This window comes from Tigriopus californicus, chromosome 6 (assembly GCF_007210705.1).
Source record: "Tigriopus californicus strain San Diego chromosome 6, Tcal_SD_v2.1, whole genome shotgun sequence".
NCBI classification, from domain to species: Eukaryota; Metazoa; Arthropoda; class Copepoda; order Harpacticoida; family Harpacticidae; genus Tigriopus; species Tigriopus californicus.
In genome coordinates this window covers 8,105,591-8,122,940 of record NC_081445.1, presented here as the reverse complement: position 1 = coordinate 8,122,940, position 17,350 = coordinate 8,105,591, and the positions used below count along the sequence as shown (strand labels likewise).

At 43.2% G+C, this 17,350-nt stretch overlaps 2 protein-coding genes and 1 long non-coding RNA gene across 5 annotated transcripts; 2 read left to right on the top strand and 1 right to left on the bottom strand.

Annotated features, from left to right (window-relative positions):
• Positions 1–1,843: 1,843 nt before the first annotated feature.
• LOC131882348 (protein gooseberry-like) lies at positions 1,844–8,942 on the bottom strand. 3 transcript variants are annotated; one of them, XM_059229468.1, is made up of 6 exons: positions 8,435–8,940; positions 7,016–7,329; positions 6,817–6,964; positions 3,717–3,888; positions 2,777–3,313; positions 1,844–2,186 (listed from the first exon to the last, which is right to left on the bottom strand). In XM_059229468.1, exons 1-6 carry the CDS (start codon positions 8,472–8,474, stop codon positions 1,946–1,948), a joined length of 1,452 nt encoding a protein of 483 aa, XP_059085451.1. In that variant the 5' UTR covers positions 8,475–8,940; the 3' UTR covers positions 1,844–1,945. The 3 variants fall into 3 exon arrangements, with proteins under 3 accessions (XP_059085451.1, XP_059085453.1, XP_059085450.1); XM_059229470.1 differs by having other exon boundaries at positions 6,817–6,949; positions 8,435–8,889; XM_059229467.1 differs by having other exon boundaries at positions 6,817–7,329; positions 8,435–8,942.
• On the top strand, positions 3,873–7,737 carry LOC131882349 (uncharacterized). The gene is made up of 2 exons (XR_009373480.1): positions 3,873–6,976; positions 7,044–7,737. It is a non-coding gene; the product is annotated as an uncharacterized LOC131882349 (long non-coding RNA).
• Positions 8,943–11,144: 2,202 nt separating the features above from the next.
• LOC131882035 (uncharacterized) lies at positions 11,145–16,693 on the top strand. The gene is made up of 4 exons (XM_059229054.1): positions 11,145–11,874; positions 13,356–13,680; positions 13,748–14,135; positions 15,787–16,693. The coding sequence occupies exons 1-4, from the start codon at positions 11,575–11,577 to the stop codon at positions 16,118–16,120; spliced, it is 1,347 nt and encodes a 448-aa protein (XP_059085037.1). The 5' UTR covers positions 11,145–11,574; the 3' UTR covers positions 16,121–16,693.
• Positions 16,694–17,350: the final 657 nt, after the last annotated feature.

Here is a 17,350-nt window from a genome sequence, read left to right as displayed (position 1 = left end):
CGTTCCTGGAGAACCCGAGCTCTGGTGTCTGATATTTGTAATCGGTGTGATTCAGCAACCAATCCCAAGTTATCAGTGACAAGGATCAGCGGATCATCTCAATTTTGCCGATCCTTGATTATCCCATTGAAGAACCATATCTTTCATATTTCGGTTTTTTCCTACCTTGGATTGTGAGATTCACCTCGGCTTCATTACATCTCGTTTAAGGGCGATTTGGTGGTGGTGCTTTATCAATATAGCTTCGAGATTGGAAGAGAAATTCCAGAGCCATGTTCAGCCAGGGAGAGCCCATCAATAATGTTGTCCCTCACCTCATTGTCCGGAGTGCACAAAACAACTAAATTCTAGTCTACGTCCATTAGGTCTCAATAGGTACAAATTACCCACCTTCCCAAGTTGAAGGTGCTCGATGGAGGCTGGATAATGGTGCTATACAATTATTGACTCCAATTGAGCTCTCACAGTTAGGTTCAAGAATTTGCTTACAATAAAACTGAGCGGGTACATCTATACGTATAGATTTAAAGGAAAACTGATTCCAGGATTTGGTTCGATCATTTCGGAGAGTGAACAAACCTATCAAGCTCCGTGGTGTTTTTTTCATTCTTTCTCCTTCTCTGATTACAACGAGCTTGGTTTACAACCTCAACACTAATGGTTGATTATCTCATCTTGGGTGGCACACCGCACTCCCGTTCTGTAGCCCTGATCTCACTGCTTAAAAACCAACCATTGGGCTCCCTCTGTTCCCACAATCTAAACTCTTCACACGAGGTAAAAACGGTTTTAGTGGTATTTCTTTGAGCAACATGCAGAATAAGTTTGCATTTTATGGTGACTAGCCAACAAGATGGGCCAACTGATTTCGTCAGTGTTTCGAAAAGTGGCACACTGAGTAATCCTCTAGCTGGAGGGGGAACCTGGCTCACGTGAGCTGCTAATAATCAAGGCTACAAATTAAAGACAGTAAATCTTGGTAATAAGTCTCAATTGAACCGGGCTCAAATTTTCTCTCTGGATCCCGGGTTGAGTGTGAAAAAACACTCTTGGGATTGAAGTTTTACTCAAGTTGCATCAGTTGAGGTACAAGAGTGAGGCAGAAAACTAGATAAGCGTCCTGCTCTAAAAACTAGAAGTAAGAGCAATGTTTTGACGATAGCCATTACAGTCTATACAGAAATTGATTGATGCTATGAAGGAATGGCAAAAGCTTGTGATCCTTACTTAAACTTCAACAATTCGGTAATGGCCACCGTGCTGATTCAGAATCAAACCAATTTGAAACCAGTTTAGCTTTTTTCCCTTGAGCGTATTGTTTGTGGTGTAGAATTTATGATGGACAATTAAGCCTGAATCAGGCCTGCCTCAAGTTAATTCTCGCCCATGAAAGTAGACCGTCTCCGGTGCCAAGTCGATTCGATGCATTTCGAATTTAATTCCAGACCTTTGAAAGTAAAATGAGTTCTGAGGTCCCAACCCACCGAAAGGACCTCACAATTCACGTCTTAAGAGGCCAAGCGAATTGATTTGACTGGAGTTACTCAGTTAACGAGTAAGTTACTGACTGACTAACTGAGTGAGCGGAGACCCAACAAGTCTGCTGTTCGCCCAGGTCGCCATTTTCGGCCGCCGCCGTGACGCGCCGACTCAAGACGAGCCAATTTTAACAATTTTCAGCCGAATTAAGACCGTGAACAAGACAATTTTCATTGCTTCTCAATGAGTCAATTGTCTTGCAAGCCCAAGTTCAAACTCAATTACCGAGCAAGAGGTGTGAAAAGGCGTGAACAAATTGTACCAATTTCGAAGACAAGCAACCTGCGCGAGATTAGATTCCGAGTAAGGGTGGCGGTATTTTGAGTATTTATTCATGTTTGACTAGGACAAGATACAATTGGGCGTCTATTCACAAGATTATAACAGAAAAATGATGCCATCGAACCTAGTGGACAGGTCGGCACATGGTGTTATCGCCATTGGCGTTGGATCCAAAATAGGAGGTGTATCCATTGGACACTTGGGCCGAACTAGGTCCACTACCGCCCAAACCGCCGCCTAGAGAGGACAAGGCGGTGGAAGATCCCTTCTCTGACGAGTGAAGATTCGTGGCTCCCGTGGGTACTCCTCCATGATGGGCATTGTACGAAGAATGATGCATGTTGGCTCCGGGGCCTCCAAAAAGACTGTAACAGAGATAGGAATCGTGAAGAAGGTAATCGAGCACAATGACAGGAGTTTCATTTAGAGTAATGTATCTTCATGTTTGCATGTGAGAGGTGCTTTGTTTGCTAATTTCAGTTTCATGATTCACTACAAGCTGAATCGTGTTTTGAACTCCTTCACTTGGATGTCTTCGTTTGAGGTCTTCCTATCCTCATGCTATGTGCAAAGACTCCAAGTGCCAAAACCGAGCCACCGTTGTCAGGCATCGGTGTGGGTTGAAATGAAATTTACCATCAAAATAAGCGGGTCTGAGAGTCAGGGGAATGACGCACGCAAAAATTTCGTGCCACTTTTTCAGTACCCTAAATGCCTGGAAAATGATAGTGTTTACACCTTTTTGGAGTCGCTCAGGCAAGTAAGGCAACTCGATCTGGCTTGTACCAATTTTTAAAAAGACGTCAGGACAACAATTGTTTGAACATTGAACTTGCTTCGTCATTGGGGGTCAATACTTAGTTCATAACCGAAGCACTTCCAAAGCAGACCAAAACAACAACAGCAACAAACTAGTTTTAGATGACGAACTTTTACTATATTGGTAAAAACTCACGTGTTGTAATCAGGCGGTAGTCCTGGTGACGTCATGTTCATGGTTCCAGCGGTGGCTGCCCAGGAAGCGGCCACTCCGGCAGACATGGCAGCACTCATGTCCAGTTTACCGCCGCCCCCGTTGCCCCCGGCTCCTCCTCTCATCCACTGACCATAGTTCCCGAAATTGGACCCGGAGCTCAGGGTGGCCGCGAGATTCGAGGTATCATTGGTTGTGGTTGTGGGAGTACTATTCGACGAATGACTCTCACCCCGCGAATTGTTGTCGGACGCTATGGGAACATTCATGGCCGCCGAGTAGGGATTGTATCCTAACCCCGAATATTGTTGGCCCCATTGGCCTTGGTCCTGATAATGACCATGAGAGCTGGACCCGTAAGTAGCAGCAGCGGCCATGGCCGAGCTGGCCGCCGCAAAACCCAACTGTTGAGATGCCGCAGCGGCAGCCGCTGCGCTGGTGGCCGAGTTCAGAGTCTTTCTGAGTCGAGCCCGCCGGTTGCTGAACCAAACCTGGACCCTTGCCTCCGTCAGCTTTGTTCTAGAAGCGAGATGAAGGGAATAGAAGACTCCAGATCAGAAACCGTTTTCAGACGAAAACTTCGAGGTGAAGCGAATCGGAAATTGCACAAATGATGTGTAATTGCTTCAAGAAAAGTGCATTGCTCGCCATCAAGCCATATTCCAACCATACACATACTACGAACGAGTGTGTGCGAGAGAAATTTGCTGGAAATTTTCCCCTTCTCGAGCTTTGCTATGGCAAGGCTGTTCTTCTGCGGATTCAGCTTAAAAAGAATTGGCAGAACAAGTTGAAAGGTGCAGAGTGACGAGTCTTGATACACAAACGAGAATCCAGTCCCCGACCCGCCCAAGAGGTCCCAAAAGTACATTACTGATAACAACAAGTCTCGCAAAGTATGTGTAAAAGAAACTGGTCTTACCTTTGGGCTAATTCTTCTCTGGTGTAGACATCAGGGTATTGTGTCTTCTCGAAATACCTCTCCAAGACCTCCATTTGCTCGGCCGTGAACGTGGTGCGCGCTCTGCGTTGCTTGCGACTGATTTTGATCCCGGGCTCGGAATCGCAATCCGAATCATCCGACATGTGACCACCTGGAAGCAAAAGACACCCACATACATGACATCAACTTGATCCCGGTATTGATCGGCGAATCTTCGGCAAGTCTTTGGGTAATTGAGAAGTCATTGATTCTTGTTTGTTGGCTGGAATGCTCATCATCATCATCATCATCATCATCATCATGATGGTCCCAGTCGTCGTCGTTGGAGGGATGATCTCAAGTATTTGTTGATTGTCGCTTTCAAAGCGGGTCCCATAGGCTAAATACCGAGATTTTTCTATTGAGGCGCCTCCAAAAAGGAGTCCCTTTGATAAAAGACAGAGAACCTCGCCAGCAATGAAACCAAGGAAGAAGCACACAAGGCCCTGTTCAAGCTTGCCTCTTCCTTCTCGTTCGTCTTAAGGGGGCAAGAAAAGAAGTCTTTTGAGCCACTTCAATTTAGTAGCTCAGGAATTTCGGGGGCTCCTCTTTACGCTCTTTCACGGCTGGATGTCGGCTTTTGTGACGTGACATCATCATGACACTTTTTTCTCCCGTTCTTTGTGTTCAATCATCGATATTTAAATGAACGGGAAATCAAATGACTACGGTGCGTGTATCCACGCACTCCTCCTATCTTGGATGGATTCATGGTCACGTTGGAAAATGAACAAATTCCAAGGTACATGCCTGGCGAATGGAATGAGTCGATCTGTTTCAATCATTTTAAAGTGGCAACCTCATGCCGACTTCGGGGCCATTGGATTGGGAGGACACCAAAGGGTGCCCCCGTTCTTCATATTCTTTCAGCCTCCTCACTACTTACAGGACGGATCGTCCATAAGCATCAGGAGCGTCTGGCAGGCTCTATGAATGAGATGAGCTCACAAATCTCATAACGAAAGCCAGGAATTTCTCCACCTTCGATGTTTCAGGTGCGAAAGACTACATAATTGGGTTGTGGTTTCATTCAGAGGATCGCTGAATGGTATTCAAAGTGTGATGGTGCATAATTGGTAAACCAAGACGTGAGACGTGAGTTTTCCCCTTTTCTTCTCCTGTGCAGAAGTTGTTCTTCTATTACTACGATGGAGTACAGTATGAGTCGAAAAAAAGCGCTTGAATCATGGCCAGAGCATATTTTCGAATTAAAGGTGTAAGATATCCCGCTGGGACAGACGCCGTGTGTGGGCTGTTCGACTCCAAGTGAGACGACTGGGTGGAAAACATGACTTGAGACCGAATACAACTTGTACAGAGTCCGTACATACACCACCGGACCAACCAACCCACCAACCCACCAACCAACAGACCGACCGACCGACTGGCACTCACTGTACAAGTAGGACCATAAGATGGATGGCGGTGATCCCTGTCATCGAATGGGGAAGTATGAATGCCAACCTACCCAACGCCAAGAAACCGACCCACCACCACCTCTATTATGGTTATCAACAACCAGTGGCTGCTAGTAGTTATTCAGAAAGAAATTAGCTCAACTCTTGCCAGCCAGAGGGCTAAGATCGTTTTCCTTGGTCTTGATTGCGATGCCAATCTCAATGATCTCGTAGACCAGACATGACCATTCACCATGTACATGAAATAAGGTCACTCCCGTTTCCCTTGGCCGGATATAGTTCGATTTAGGTGCAAGATGGGTTGTTCAAGAATGTTTGGGAATGCATCCAGGTGTGCATCCTCGTCTTGAAGCCTCGTTTTTGTTGCAATGGTCCTGAGAGCGTTTTGAGTATGTTCATTAAGAGGTTTGTAAAAGAGACGTTGATGTTGAAACAAAAGGCCATACTGATCTGGGCTGGACCCTCGACAACCCCTCAATCTTCATTCTCTCGGTGACATTTTTCTCTCTTTCCAAATGAACCGTTTCTCAAACAAAAGAATTTAGAAGGTGAGGACATCTTCGTTTTCGACTTGGGTCTGCCTGTGTCCGAACAGTCATTTGTTCGGTTAGGTCGCCTTCATTCCAATTGTCAAAGGATGCCAAATGTGAAAAGAAGAAAGGGATCCTCCTATTCATGTCGCCACCCCATGACTTCCAATACACATGCAACCTAAAGCCAATACTTCTACTCCTTCCAAAGGACTTTTGACCGACTGTAATAATGGAATCATGTCTTTCTTGACGAACAGACCGAATAAGTTCTGAGACTCAAAGCCAAGTTTGCGATGACCAGATTTCAAGCAATCAATAGTTCCAGGGGCCCTCATTCCATTCGATTTGCTATTCGATGACATGTGGTCCGCTTCAGAGGTCTATTGATGTGTTTTTCTGGATTGGCGTGCCAAGAACAAAATGGGCTTATGTTATTAGAGGACCAAAGTGCCGGGTTTCGGATCCCATTAGCACACCCTAGCTTGGAGAGAGCGCCGAGCACATAGTATAGTACTCTATGTACTCGACTGCACATACTACTGTACTGTTCGAAGTAACTTTAGGGAAGAGATAAGGCTTGAAACATTTTGAACAGGCTGTGAGCTACAGCATGTTCGTGGTGGGAAAGGGTCCACCCGGGTTGGCATGACATGTTCAAGGGTCAAAAAGAGGTGGTTACTGGGTTGAAGGGCCCACCATGAGTGGATTGGACACCAGCAAGCAACCAACGGCAGCACTGTGCTTGGGGAGCTCTTGAAGTTTGATTGTCAGGAGACGAGGAATGGGAGGAGAACGACAAGAAGATTGAGATATGTTTTAGGTAAGACATCATCATCATCAGAACGTGAAGCAGCACCCGTACAAGTACCACCAACGTATTGGCTGAGGCTGAGGAGGATCAGAAACGAACTGGGCGACGACAGAATTCCACGAACAAGACAGAAAGTTAGAATCGTTTTGATCCTACTCAAAACATGCGAGGTGATGATGATCACCATGATCATCGGATGAAGAAGATGTTGGTGGTGCGGTTGTGATGATGACGAGAACATCGATGTCAGCTTGCCAATGGATCAAAGTGAGGCTTACCAAGTATTCCATCGATGCTATGGTTGGTCCGGACATCGTCCAGTTCCGTCGGGGTCAGAGGACCCGTACTTCCGCGGAGAACCCGAGAGATACTACTGACACTAGGAGCGCTATTCTTGTCGCAAATCCCCTCCTGGAATGAATCAGACTTCATCAGAGGGTAAAACACACAACATGACAACGACTCAATTGCTAGTACCTTAATCAGATTCTCCCTGATCTCCCAGCTGAACATTCCTGGATTCTCTTTCTTGTAGTCCTCAATCCTCTTCTCAACCTCGGGCGTGGCCACGCGGGGCTTCGAACCCCCGATCACCCCCGGTCGAATGGAACCCGTTTCCTGGTATCTATTCAAGATCTTGGACACACAGCCATGACTGACTCGAAGTTGCCGTGAGATGACACAGGGTCTGACCCCTGCGGCTGCCATCTCGATGATCTTCAATCGGATGTGATTGGGCAAGGGGCGGCCATTGATGAATACTCCACCCAACTGATTCACGCGACCTTGACCTGAGGGTACAAATTCCGAGTGTCTCAAGACATGGTCATCTTAGAGGCAATCTTTGGGAGTCATTTGTAACCTAGACGTGTGGCTTAGTTCGGCACGTAAAAAATGAATTTGACTAGGGGGATGGTTCACTTTTTTCCCTACTTGATCATGGTAAACCGGTGGTTGATAGGGTATTTCGATTTTAGCTAAAAGCAAACTCATCGAAGCCCCTATTCACTGTATTGTATTTAACAATTTTTCTTAAAAGGTGTGTTTAACACCTTAATGGATATCCTAGAAAAATTTGGTTGACTGAGGTGGTCAGGTCATTGAAGAATTTAGTGTATCAGGTGATAACGAAACCAGGATTATTTGCATCATTCATACATTTATTTTGAATCGTAAATAAAGGCAACAATCTGAGCACACTCGCCTTACATTTATTGTATAATACATGCAGGTCTACTTTTGCATGGTTTAGTATGTTTTTAGTAAAAGACAATTCTTGCAGGGAAATATTTTCCCGTGAAGCTTTGGGAGAACTACTGCTCTTCGATCCTGGATCTGTTTTAGAAACATGTCTGGCGTCTGAATGGGCTTTCAAGATACATGGCAATACTGAGAGGGGTATTATCAGGAGGGGGTCGTAAATTCAGTAATTAATGATGATGGGGTCAAAATGATGAATCATCTTCAAACTCCCCTCCATCCTCGTTTCAAATGAGATTTTTTAATCTCGACCACCAAGGAGCTAGAGATATCATTGTTTCTCTTTTGATCGAATTGATCTCAAGCTCCTAGCAATGGGATCAATTTTTGAATCTGAATGAAGCCTCAGGCCAAACACTATTCATTTACCTTATTAGCTAGTCTGACTTCTTAGCACTTGCGTAGTTACTTTTAATTTGAACTGAACTCTGGAGATAACTTGTATGAGACGGCAAAATTAGTAGTTAGACAAGGGCTCTCTGTTGTTTCAAACCAAACCAAATGTAAAAAACATTTCGTCATTGTAATTTACAACTGTCCGTAAATGCTTGAAGAGTGCATCGCAAGTATGAACCGTGACTCTCTAAATCGATATATCTATCTATATCTATATATCTATATATTTTTAACTCGTACCTTGAAAGGGATATCCAGTAAATAGAGGAGTCATTGTCATAATCACGCACAAAGCAACTTCCACGGATTGAATTGAAAAGAAAGGTTCACTTCAAGTCCTAATTTTCCTTGAAGCCACTGATTTGAGGTCACGTTGGCACTGATTTTCTTGTAGACCTCCTTGACACCTGAGTCTCAAATTGCAACTGACCATGAGCCAGGTCTTCAAAGGGTTCGCTGCTCTCCTCGTTGTTATTCTTCAGAGTCAAACTCGGGTTTCGACTGCCTATGGTCAAAACCGGTCGATGGTCTATGGCCAGTTTAGCAACGAAGAAGACACACTCTGGTCATTGACAAACTCACTGAGACGACCCACAATTGATGATTGCTGATTTGGAGAAATCCCGAGATGGGTGAGATGTTTTCACCGATGGTGTCCGACAAGGAATCAAGCTTGCACCATAAACCATCGAAGCTCGCCCCAGTCAGCCAATGGCGATGCTTGACGGCGATCCAAAGGAAGGGGAAGGAGAGCGAGAAGGAGGGAGAGCGGAGCGCTCTTCGCCCTGGAAATTGCCGCCTCGATGGTCGATGCAGGAGGGAGGAGCTTCAAATGGCGGCGTGTGCGCCGAAAAATCATCTGGAAATTGATTTCCTCGCTATGATACACCGGGCAGTGTTCAAAGTGAACATGGTTAGCATCCGTCTGGACATGCCTAATCGGATTAGGAAAGGGTTTTTGAAATGGATGAAGGTGAAAAGGCAGCTGCTTGTGGACATTTACCGCGAGTGAAGTGAAAGGAAGTCCGTAGTAAAGTAGGTAGGTTTTTGTGGATTTAGCTTAATGATTTAGAGAGAGAGATGCTCGATTGGGGTTGATCGCTTGGGTGGTGGTGGTAACTCATGGGGTTCACACCCCCTAAAAAATCCGTCAAAAGAATATCCTACTTCAATGGCAACCTCCAAGTCATATTTGGACAGATGGTTTATCCGTTGCTCAAATACTAGAATTGTGAACATCTTTTTGAATGTACAGACTCCGACGACCCTTTTAGGTCTCGTGTTTTCGTTGAAAATGCGTCTCTGTCCATTCCAGCTCTACGGTTCAACCAAAGATGGTCTTAAATGGGCTTTTAATCCATATAAACACCCCATGTCCCAACCACGGTAATTCATTGAAACGGTTCGACAACTTCGACAGAAATTCCTTGGTGATGTTCCAAGCTCCTGTGCCACAATTCCAGATTGGTTCAACCTAAGGTGATGGCGGTGGGCGATGGAGTCACATCCAGGACAAAGGTATTTCCCAATTTCCCAACTCGGACAGACAAATCGGCGTCAATCTCCAAGCGAAAAAGAAGCCCGCTGAGGGCAGCAATTTCCCATCCCACTCTTTCGCCACAGAATCAGGGTTGTGTACCGACTTATCGTATTAGAGGGCAAGTACTGTGTAAAACACGATGTCCTGGTGATGCCTCTGGCTGACATCAAGCAGTGAGCCTTTGTCGGCATCTTTGAGCACGACCAGCCAAATTGACTTTGCACACTTTCTGGAGCACTGAAAGCACGAATCGGAGGAGTACTTGTCGTTATGGTGGTAGTTGGTTTGTTGTTATGCTTGGGACTTCGGAATGCCGAAGCAGAGGTTACTAATCGGTAGGCCTCAGAGAGGATGATAGAGGAGACAGTCGCTCACGCGTATAAAGTTGTGCCCACATGTTGGAAGATAAGAAATCACTCGTGTTGAAGAAATATTGAGGTTTGTGTGATTTATTCGGGGTGACGTTAGCCTGACAATATTTTAAGATATTGCCGTTCATGTCAATATTACAAGGTTAAAACAAATCGCAAATATGTTGAATCAACATGACACCATGTGTTCAGTTCAAATGACATACTACATATGTGGTCATTATTTTACTACAAATTGAGGAACAGGCTTTATAATTGTAACAATTTGACATCGGTTTTCAAATTCAACACTATTCCCAGGCTTAAGGAAACCCAATTCCTTGAGGTAAGCGCCTCTACACATCTCTTTGAGTTGGAACTAAAAAGGAGATAATCTCTCGTGGTCTTTAGTCACTAGAACTCTTCTAAGTGAGTCCAGTTATGTTGGCGGCAATCCCTTTTTGTCGGTAGCTGCTGAGCTCAACAACCAAGGAAGCCAACCCAGAATCCCTCCAGAAGAACATGATGGCATTCAAGCCAACCCGAACGACACAAAGCCACACAATACCTAATGACCATGTTTGTTAAAGTGGAGTAAACGGGCAGAAAATTGGGATTTCAACACTTGCAAGCCCACTCAAAGTGGAGGCATCCGCGAACACTTTTTTTCATAATCGGAAGAAGCGTTTTTTAACCCGATGATTTGACCTTTGCGCTCTTTGGCCCATAGCCAATTAGGTCGCATTGAATCGGCTCGAGGGAAAGTTTTACCACATATTAATGAGACTTAATTAGCCAGAAAGGCCTCCGTGTTACTCTATCCAATTTGGGTTCGATCATCTTCTTTGTCAGAGGTTAAACACCACCCTCGCCTCGCTTCCAAAAAACGGACTCCCCAAGTTGATGTCAGAGGTTTGGCCAACTTTTAGGTGGTCTTCTCACAAGCTGAATCTTGATGGTGCTTGTGACTGTTGATCATAAAGAAGATGATGTTGATGATGATGCCGCCGCCGACGTCGACGACGATTCCTTGATATCAAAAGTGTTTTGTTCTGGCCTCAGGCCAGTCATGTATCACTCAAGCTAGCGCTCATCGAATGAAGGTTAGGAAGGCGCCCTTCAATTTGGGGTACATTAACGGGGTGGGACGGCACCTTTAAAACAACACCAATCCACCGACTGCCCAAAACATAAAAACATGGATGGGCTTTTGGGGGGGTAGTGATTTTCATTCCTGAGCTCGACATGACGACATCTAAATCATGAGCTCGTTCTTCTGAAGATCCTCGTCGTTTCTAGGGGTTCATATGTCATAGGGTAAAATTAGAAGAAGGGGAATGAGTTGGTTGTTTACTCGTGTTCTCTGTTAATTGACTTAAGTAATGGAGAACAAGGTAGATAACACTCTTTGGTAGGGAAGTGAACTTTGGCAGGCAAGATAGCAAGGTGACATTAATGTTGCCCTGCAAGTGATCTTTATTCAGTCAATCATGGAGGCAAGTCGAGAAGGGAACCTGGAGGACATCCAATTTCGGTTTTTTCCCATTTTCCCCACCCAAATCATCCCTCCTCAAGCGAATGTCACTCAACCCTCGGTCACTCCGGAAGGACAGAAGATCATCGAAACCACCTATCAGATAATTCTGCCCATTACGGCTTCCATTGGGATCTTGGGCAATATTTCCGCCGTCATTATCTTGTTCTGGTTCAAATTCAACAATCGATTCTTCTTCACTTATATGAAAGGCTTGGCCATCACGGATCTTGGCTATCTCCTCTTCACTCTCCAGGTATCACCTACTTATTTATTATTATTTTTTATTGGAAATTCAATTCTAGAGTTTCCAACCCAGATTTGGAACAGAAGCAAGACAAATTCAAGACTCCAATTAAAACCAACCAAATGTGTCCAGAAAGGGTAGACTACCATGGTTGCTTGTGCAATGTTCACTTAGTGTATCATTCTTTTACATTACATTAACTGCATCTACTACATCAATTGCTTTTTTTCTAGTGCTAGGACGAATCTGCGTGCACTCGAGTCTTTTAGTCGAATTTAAGAAATTGGCCAAACTCGAGTCCAGACTCGTCAAAATGAACTTTCAATTTCTCATTAAGTTTGCTCAGGAAATGGACCTGATTTTGATGTGATTTGACCATATAAGCAAGCAGTCTTTGAAATTGGATTGGATTAGCCTTGTTTAATTTTGCGAAAACAAGCGAGACTTTTCTGCCAGATTCGCCCCAGCACTACTTTCTTGTTGCCCAAGCATGTTTTATAAAACAGGCGATTAAAGTTTCTCGTAAAAGCCAAGAATTCAACTTCACAAAATATCAAATTAAATTTGTTTTTTCAGATACTTGATTGCCTCTCATAAATGTAAAACTGTATAAAGTAAAGCCGCTTGAAAAACACTTTATGTTAGAATCATGCATTTTTCAAACTATATATATATCATAGCTTAATCTAATCCAAATGGCGAATGTATTCGTACGAAATAGGCTATAGTCATGTTGCTCATAATTGAATGGGAACAATCAAGCGCTTGATTGAATTGCATGCATCCGGAAAGTTTGGTCCAGAAAGGTTCAATATAAGAGAACACATTAAGTTTGAAAAAATAACGTGTTGAAGACTCATACTAGTAGTACCACTGAACAATGATGAAAAGGCAAAATAAATTGATGACGCGTGTTCAAAAACGTTTCATATGTAAACCGAAAGGTTTTGTTGATTCTGAGGATACACATCTTAAGGTTAAACATTTGCCATGTTAATGAGAATTTGAATGTAACTTTTCTATTTTGCGTACTAAACATATGGCAGGCCATATAAGATAAATCACATCTCAGTCAACATTCTTCAACTTTCATCAATTCCTTGATTATTACTATTGACAAAGTATGATTAATTTGCCATTTTACTTGCTTTCTGCCATTTTTGGGGGGACATTTTGAATTATTTGCCAATTAATGTGTCATTTTTATTAACCAAATTTGCCAAATGTTGGTCACAAAAAAATCAATTTGCTGAAGGTCTGTACGTCTGACAGTTTCACAGTCTTCAGTCTGATTGCCAAATATTTTTGGGCAACAACAAAGAATATCCTCCTCCATAAATTCACGGAACTTCATTGTTGCAAGCTCTCTCAACTTAGCATTCGATTTCTTTTACACTTTTTTTTTTCTTTTTTTATTCCCGTCTGAAGTTTTTGTTGCTCCAAATGCTTACGACCGGGTCCAATCTCAATTCAGTCATCTGTTTTTTTAGGCTTCTTTTTTGGTATCTGAACACTTATTCCTGGCCCTAGAATATCGCAATCCCGAATCTCAAGCCTTAACCATTTATGTGTGGAACGTATTCTCCCCACTATGGAACATCTTTGGCTCCTCATCAGATGCCATTATCACTCTGATGACTATAGATCGATACTTCACCTTAGTCGGCATGATAAAGAAGCCCTGCCGGTCCCTAAAACCTATGAACAACCGATCCCTCAAGCCCAAAATCCTCGTCCCAATGGCCGTCATAGTGTGTGCCTTGTTCCATTTTCCATACTGCTTCCAATTTAAAGTTGTTCCTTGCAACGGATTCGGTAAGAAGAATGACTCAGGACATCGAAACAAGTCATATGATTCATTACGTTTATCCATCCAAAATAGACCTGGAACTGAATTTCAATGAGACTTTGGCTGATCCTGAGAATACGAATTGTTGGTCCCCAATTCCCTCGAAATTTGCCCAAACCAGTTTGTGGGTTGTGTTCTGCATTCTGAATCTATTGGCCATGAAATTGGTGCCCTATGCCTTGGTGACAACTCTCAATGTTTTGATTTTGGTGAAATTGAAAAAAATGCGGAACGCCCATAATGACCAATTAAACCCGCCACCATTAGCGGACATCTCAAAGAGGAACAATAAGCTGCCCATCAAAACGGTGAGCTCGTCAAAAAGTGACTCAGGTTTAGAGTTGGATACGTGGGTGGGAAACACTCTAAATGCCCCTGGAACGAATAATGAGGAGGAACTATCACAAAATTTGGACCCGAGGTGAGCAAAAGTAGGTTTGTATTGACATTTCATTATTGCTTTGGTTATTGCCACGTGATACACTGATAATACTAATGAGGGGAGCAAAACTATTGACAAACGAATGGTGGGGATCTTCGGCTTTTATGCACTTTAATGAAATTTTACTTTATTCCCATGGTCTCAAGGTTCATTGAATTAGTATTGTTTATGTAAAAGAAAGGCGGTGAAAAAATATCAAATTTGGCCCCTTGAATTTGAGCACACCACGACCAACGCGCAATGGGATGCAGATAAATTTTCAATTTTGGGCTCGGTTGTGTAGCAAAAATAAGGAAATTTGAGGTTTTGGCGAAATTGTATATCGTACTATTAAGTGACTTAATTTCTGAATATTGATGACACAAACAATCTAGATCGAAAAATCTAATTTCGAAAAATTCCAATTCCATCAATGTACGTAAAGTCTAGTTTGAGGGTAACATTGTCTCCATTTTGTGGCCATTAAGTGAGCTGTGGGTTTTGGCGGAAGTTTTAATATCTTATAACAAGCCTTAAAAACTGGCTTCCGTATTTTCGTCTACATTAAGAAAAATTTTGATTTGCAAGATCCGGTAGTTATTGTTTGGTACCCAACGCTATGAGTTTTGTGGTCCCTCATCTTAATAACAATTTCCCAACATTAAACAAGTCTCAGTACTTTCTGTTGGACTCGAGAAACCATTCCTGAATATTTGCGTCGAAAGCTCCACTCCCTTGAAGAAGCGCCATTTCACACTCCAAAGTTAAGCCTTAATATCTTTGTTAATTCCAAGTGCCCGGTTCCCTTTGTCAATTGTGTTGAATCCTATGAACGAACCTAGAGCGGAGATCGTCCGATTTTTTAATGGCCGCATTTTTTACCTCGTTACATGACTAACCAGGGAAACTGTGACTTCAAAACTCCATAAATTCGTGGTCAGGCTTCTGTCAACTATAATCCAGCGATAAATTTGGTCCAGGGATCTAGATGAAATTATTTAGGTTTTGCTTTGGACAACAGTTTTTCTTGTCATGGCGTTATCTTGTGGCAAGAATTATTATTTTCAATAAAAACTAATAAAAAAAAGGATCAAAAATTCAACTCCCAAAAATTCCCGATCAACCTTATATTCCAGGGTTAGCCAAATCAGCCAACTCTGATTCGCTGGTTGATCAAATCATATATATAAATAAAAGTTTAAGTAAAATGAATAAATTTCTCGGGTTGAACTGCTGGGATTCCAATCCCAGCAGCGGTAAGGAAGTCCACAAAAAATGGTTTTGGCTAACTAAGAAGTGACCTCTTTATCGAAATCCAATGCTGTTACAAATAATCCAATAAAGTGCGATATGCCTTAAACAAGGAAGAGAGCGACTACGGTCAAGTTACTTTATTTCATATTTTAATTCGCATTTAAAGCTTTTCATTACAACAACCGATTTTTTCAAGCTAATGGTAATGTCGATCGTGAGATATCTCATTCCAAACGTTGCTTAATATTTTCTTTCGAGGAAGGATCATGCCGATGAAAGATGCTCGAGGACGGATTGCCTCTTATTAGTTACCAATCAAGCAATGAATAAGACTTGCTAACCCTCATCAATAATAATAATAATAATAATAATATGATTCTCGTTCACTTCTTTTCAGAGCTCCGACTCCGAGCGAAATGACCAGGAAATCTTTGTACGGACGGCATCATGGATACCAGCTAATGAATAAGGAAACCAGATTGGCCCTTCAATTGGTGACGATGGTGTTTTCCCACGTGTTCCTCACTCTGCCTCAGAATATCACGTACTTCTGGTGGACCCTTTTCCCGGACTCTTGGAACAAAGTGGAGAATCGGATTCTCTTTGAAAGCATCTCAGATGCGATGTGTGGAGTGAATTACTCGATCAATTTCTTTCTTTATTGCCTGACCAACCGAGACATTCGTTTCTGTCTCAAACGAATCCGTCGTTGCAATTGGAAACTGGATTGAACATGTTAATGACTAACAGAAGTTTGGCATACATTAGAGTACAATTGTGATGTTCTCAGCCTCACCATGTCATGTCACTAAGTCCGTTAAAATTGTTAAGAGCTAGAGGGGCTGTGGTGTAGCCAACTTCAGTGGTCCAATCCCGGGTGGAGCAACTGAGCTAAGCCGCAATAACTCCGAAATCCTCTGGCCAAGGAGGCATGGGATTGTTATTTGAAGTCGTTAGTCTATATCTACAAGGCATGGCCGATGGGGAGGGGACTAATGTTGTTTCAGGCTGTTCCCAATTGGGTCTTGGACCACAACGGGATTCCAACTTGGAACAATCCGCTTCATAAATCGTCTTTCAATTTTCCCCCGGGGATTGGATCCGCTTTGGTGGGGCCTCCTCGAGGAAGGTCAAATTCCCCAGTGGGACAATTGCGGATAAATCGGGAGAGAACACAATGAGGGATATCCTGCCCCATATGGGACCTCTCAAGACCAAGCCTGACCACGAGAGGCTATTTAGGCACAAGCAAGCAGGCTTAATGGGAGACTTCCCTCTGTCCATCTTTATGCTCACTGCAAGTCCAAGAAGATCCCATTCTCTCGAGTCCATCAACTTCCAGAGATAGGGATTGGGTCCTGTCTTTGAGCATGATGATCATCGTCATTCCCTACTCCCAAGTTTCATTCGTCATATTTTGTAATGAAACATTCAACATGGAAGCAGATGAGGGGAAGAATTCGCTCGTCAAAATCCGGCTGCAAATAACTCAAAACGTCTCGCACAAATGTGGCCGGGATGTCTTGTTGTTTGAGCAAACTTGAGCCGAGTACTACTATCTTAAGAGGATTCCTCGAATCAGGGACGGAGACAGTAATTCAAGGACTGGAAAACTGGAAAACGCAATTCACGGTTCCTTAAAACTAATCAAGTAACTTTTTGCGAGAAGGATTTTTGAACCCCTACAAATTTTAGAAACAGCTTTAGAGATTCAAAAAAACCGTTCGGAACAGGAAAGAAACTCGAACAATATCCAGTATCACGAAAAATGACTGGCAAGTATTGTTTAGTAAGCCTGACTCAGTTCTAGACATCTACAGGATACCTAAGTCTTCGAGATTTCTGGATGGGCCCCTTGTCGTTGTTTTCTCATTCAAAACCACCCTGTTGCTCTAGAAGGAAGAAACAAGTTCAACACGAGGTGCTTAAAGTCTAAGCAACGACGCAAAATGTCCACCCGT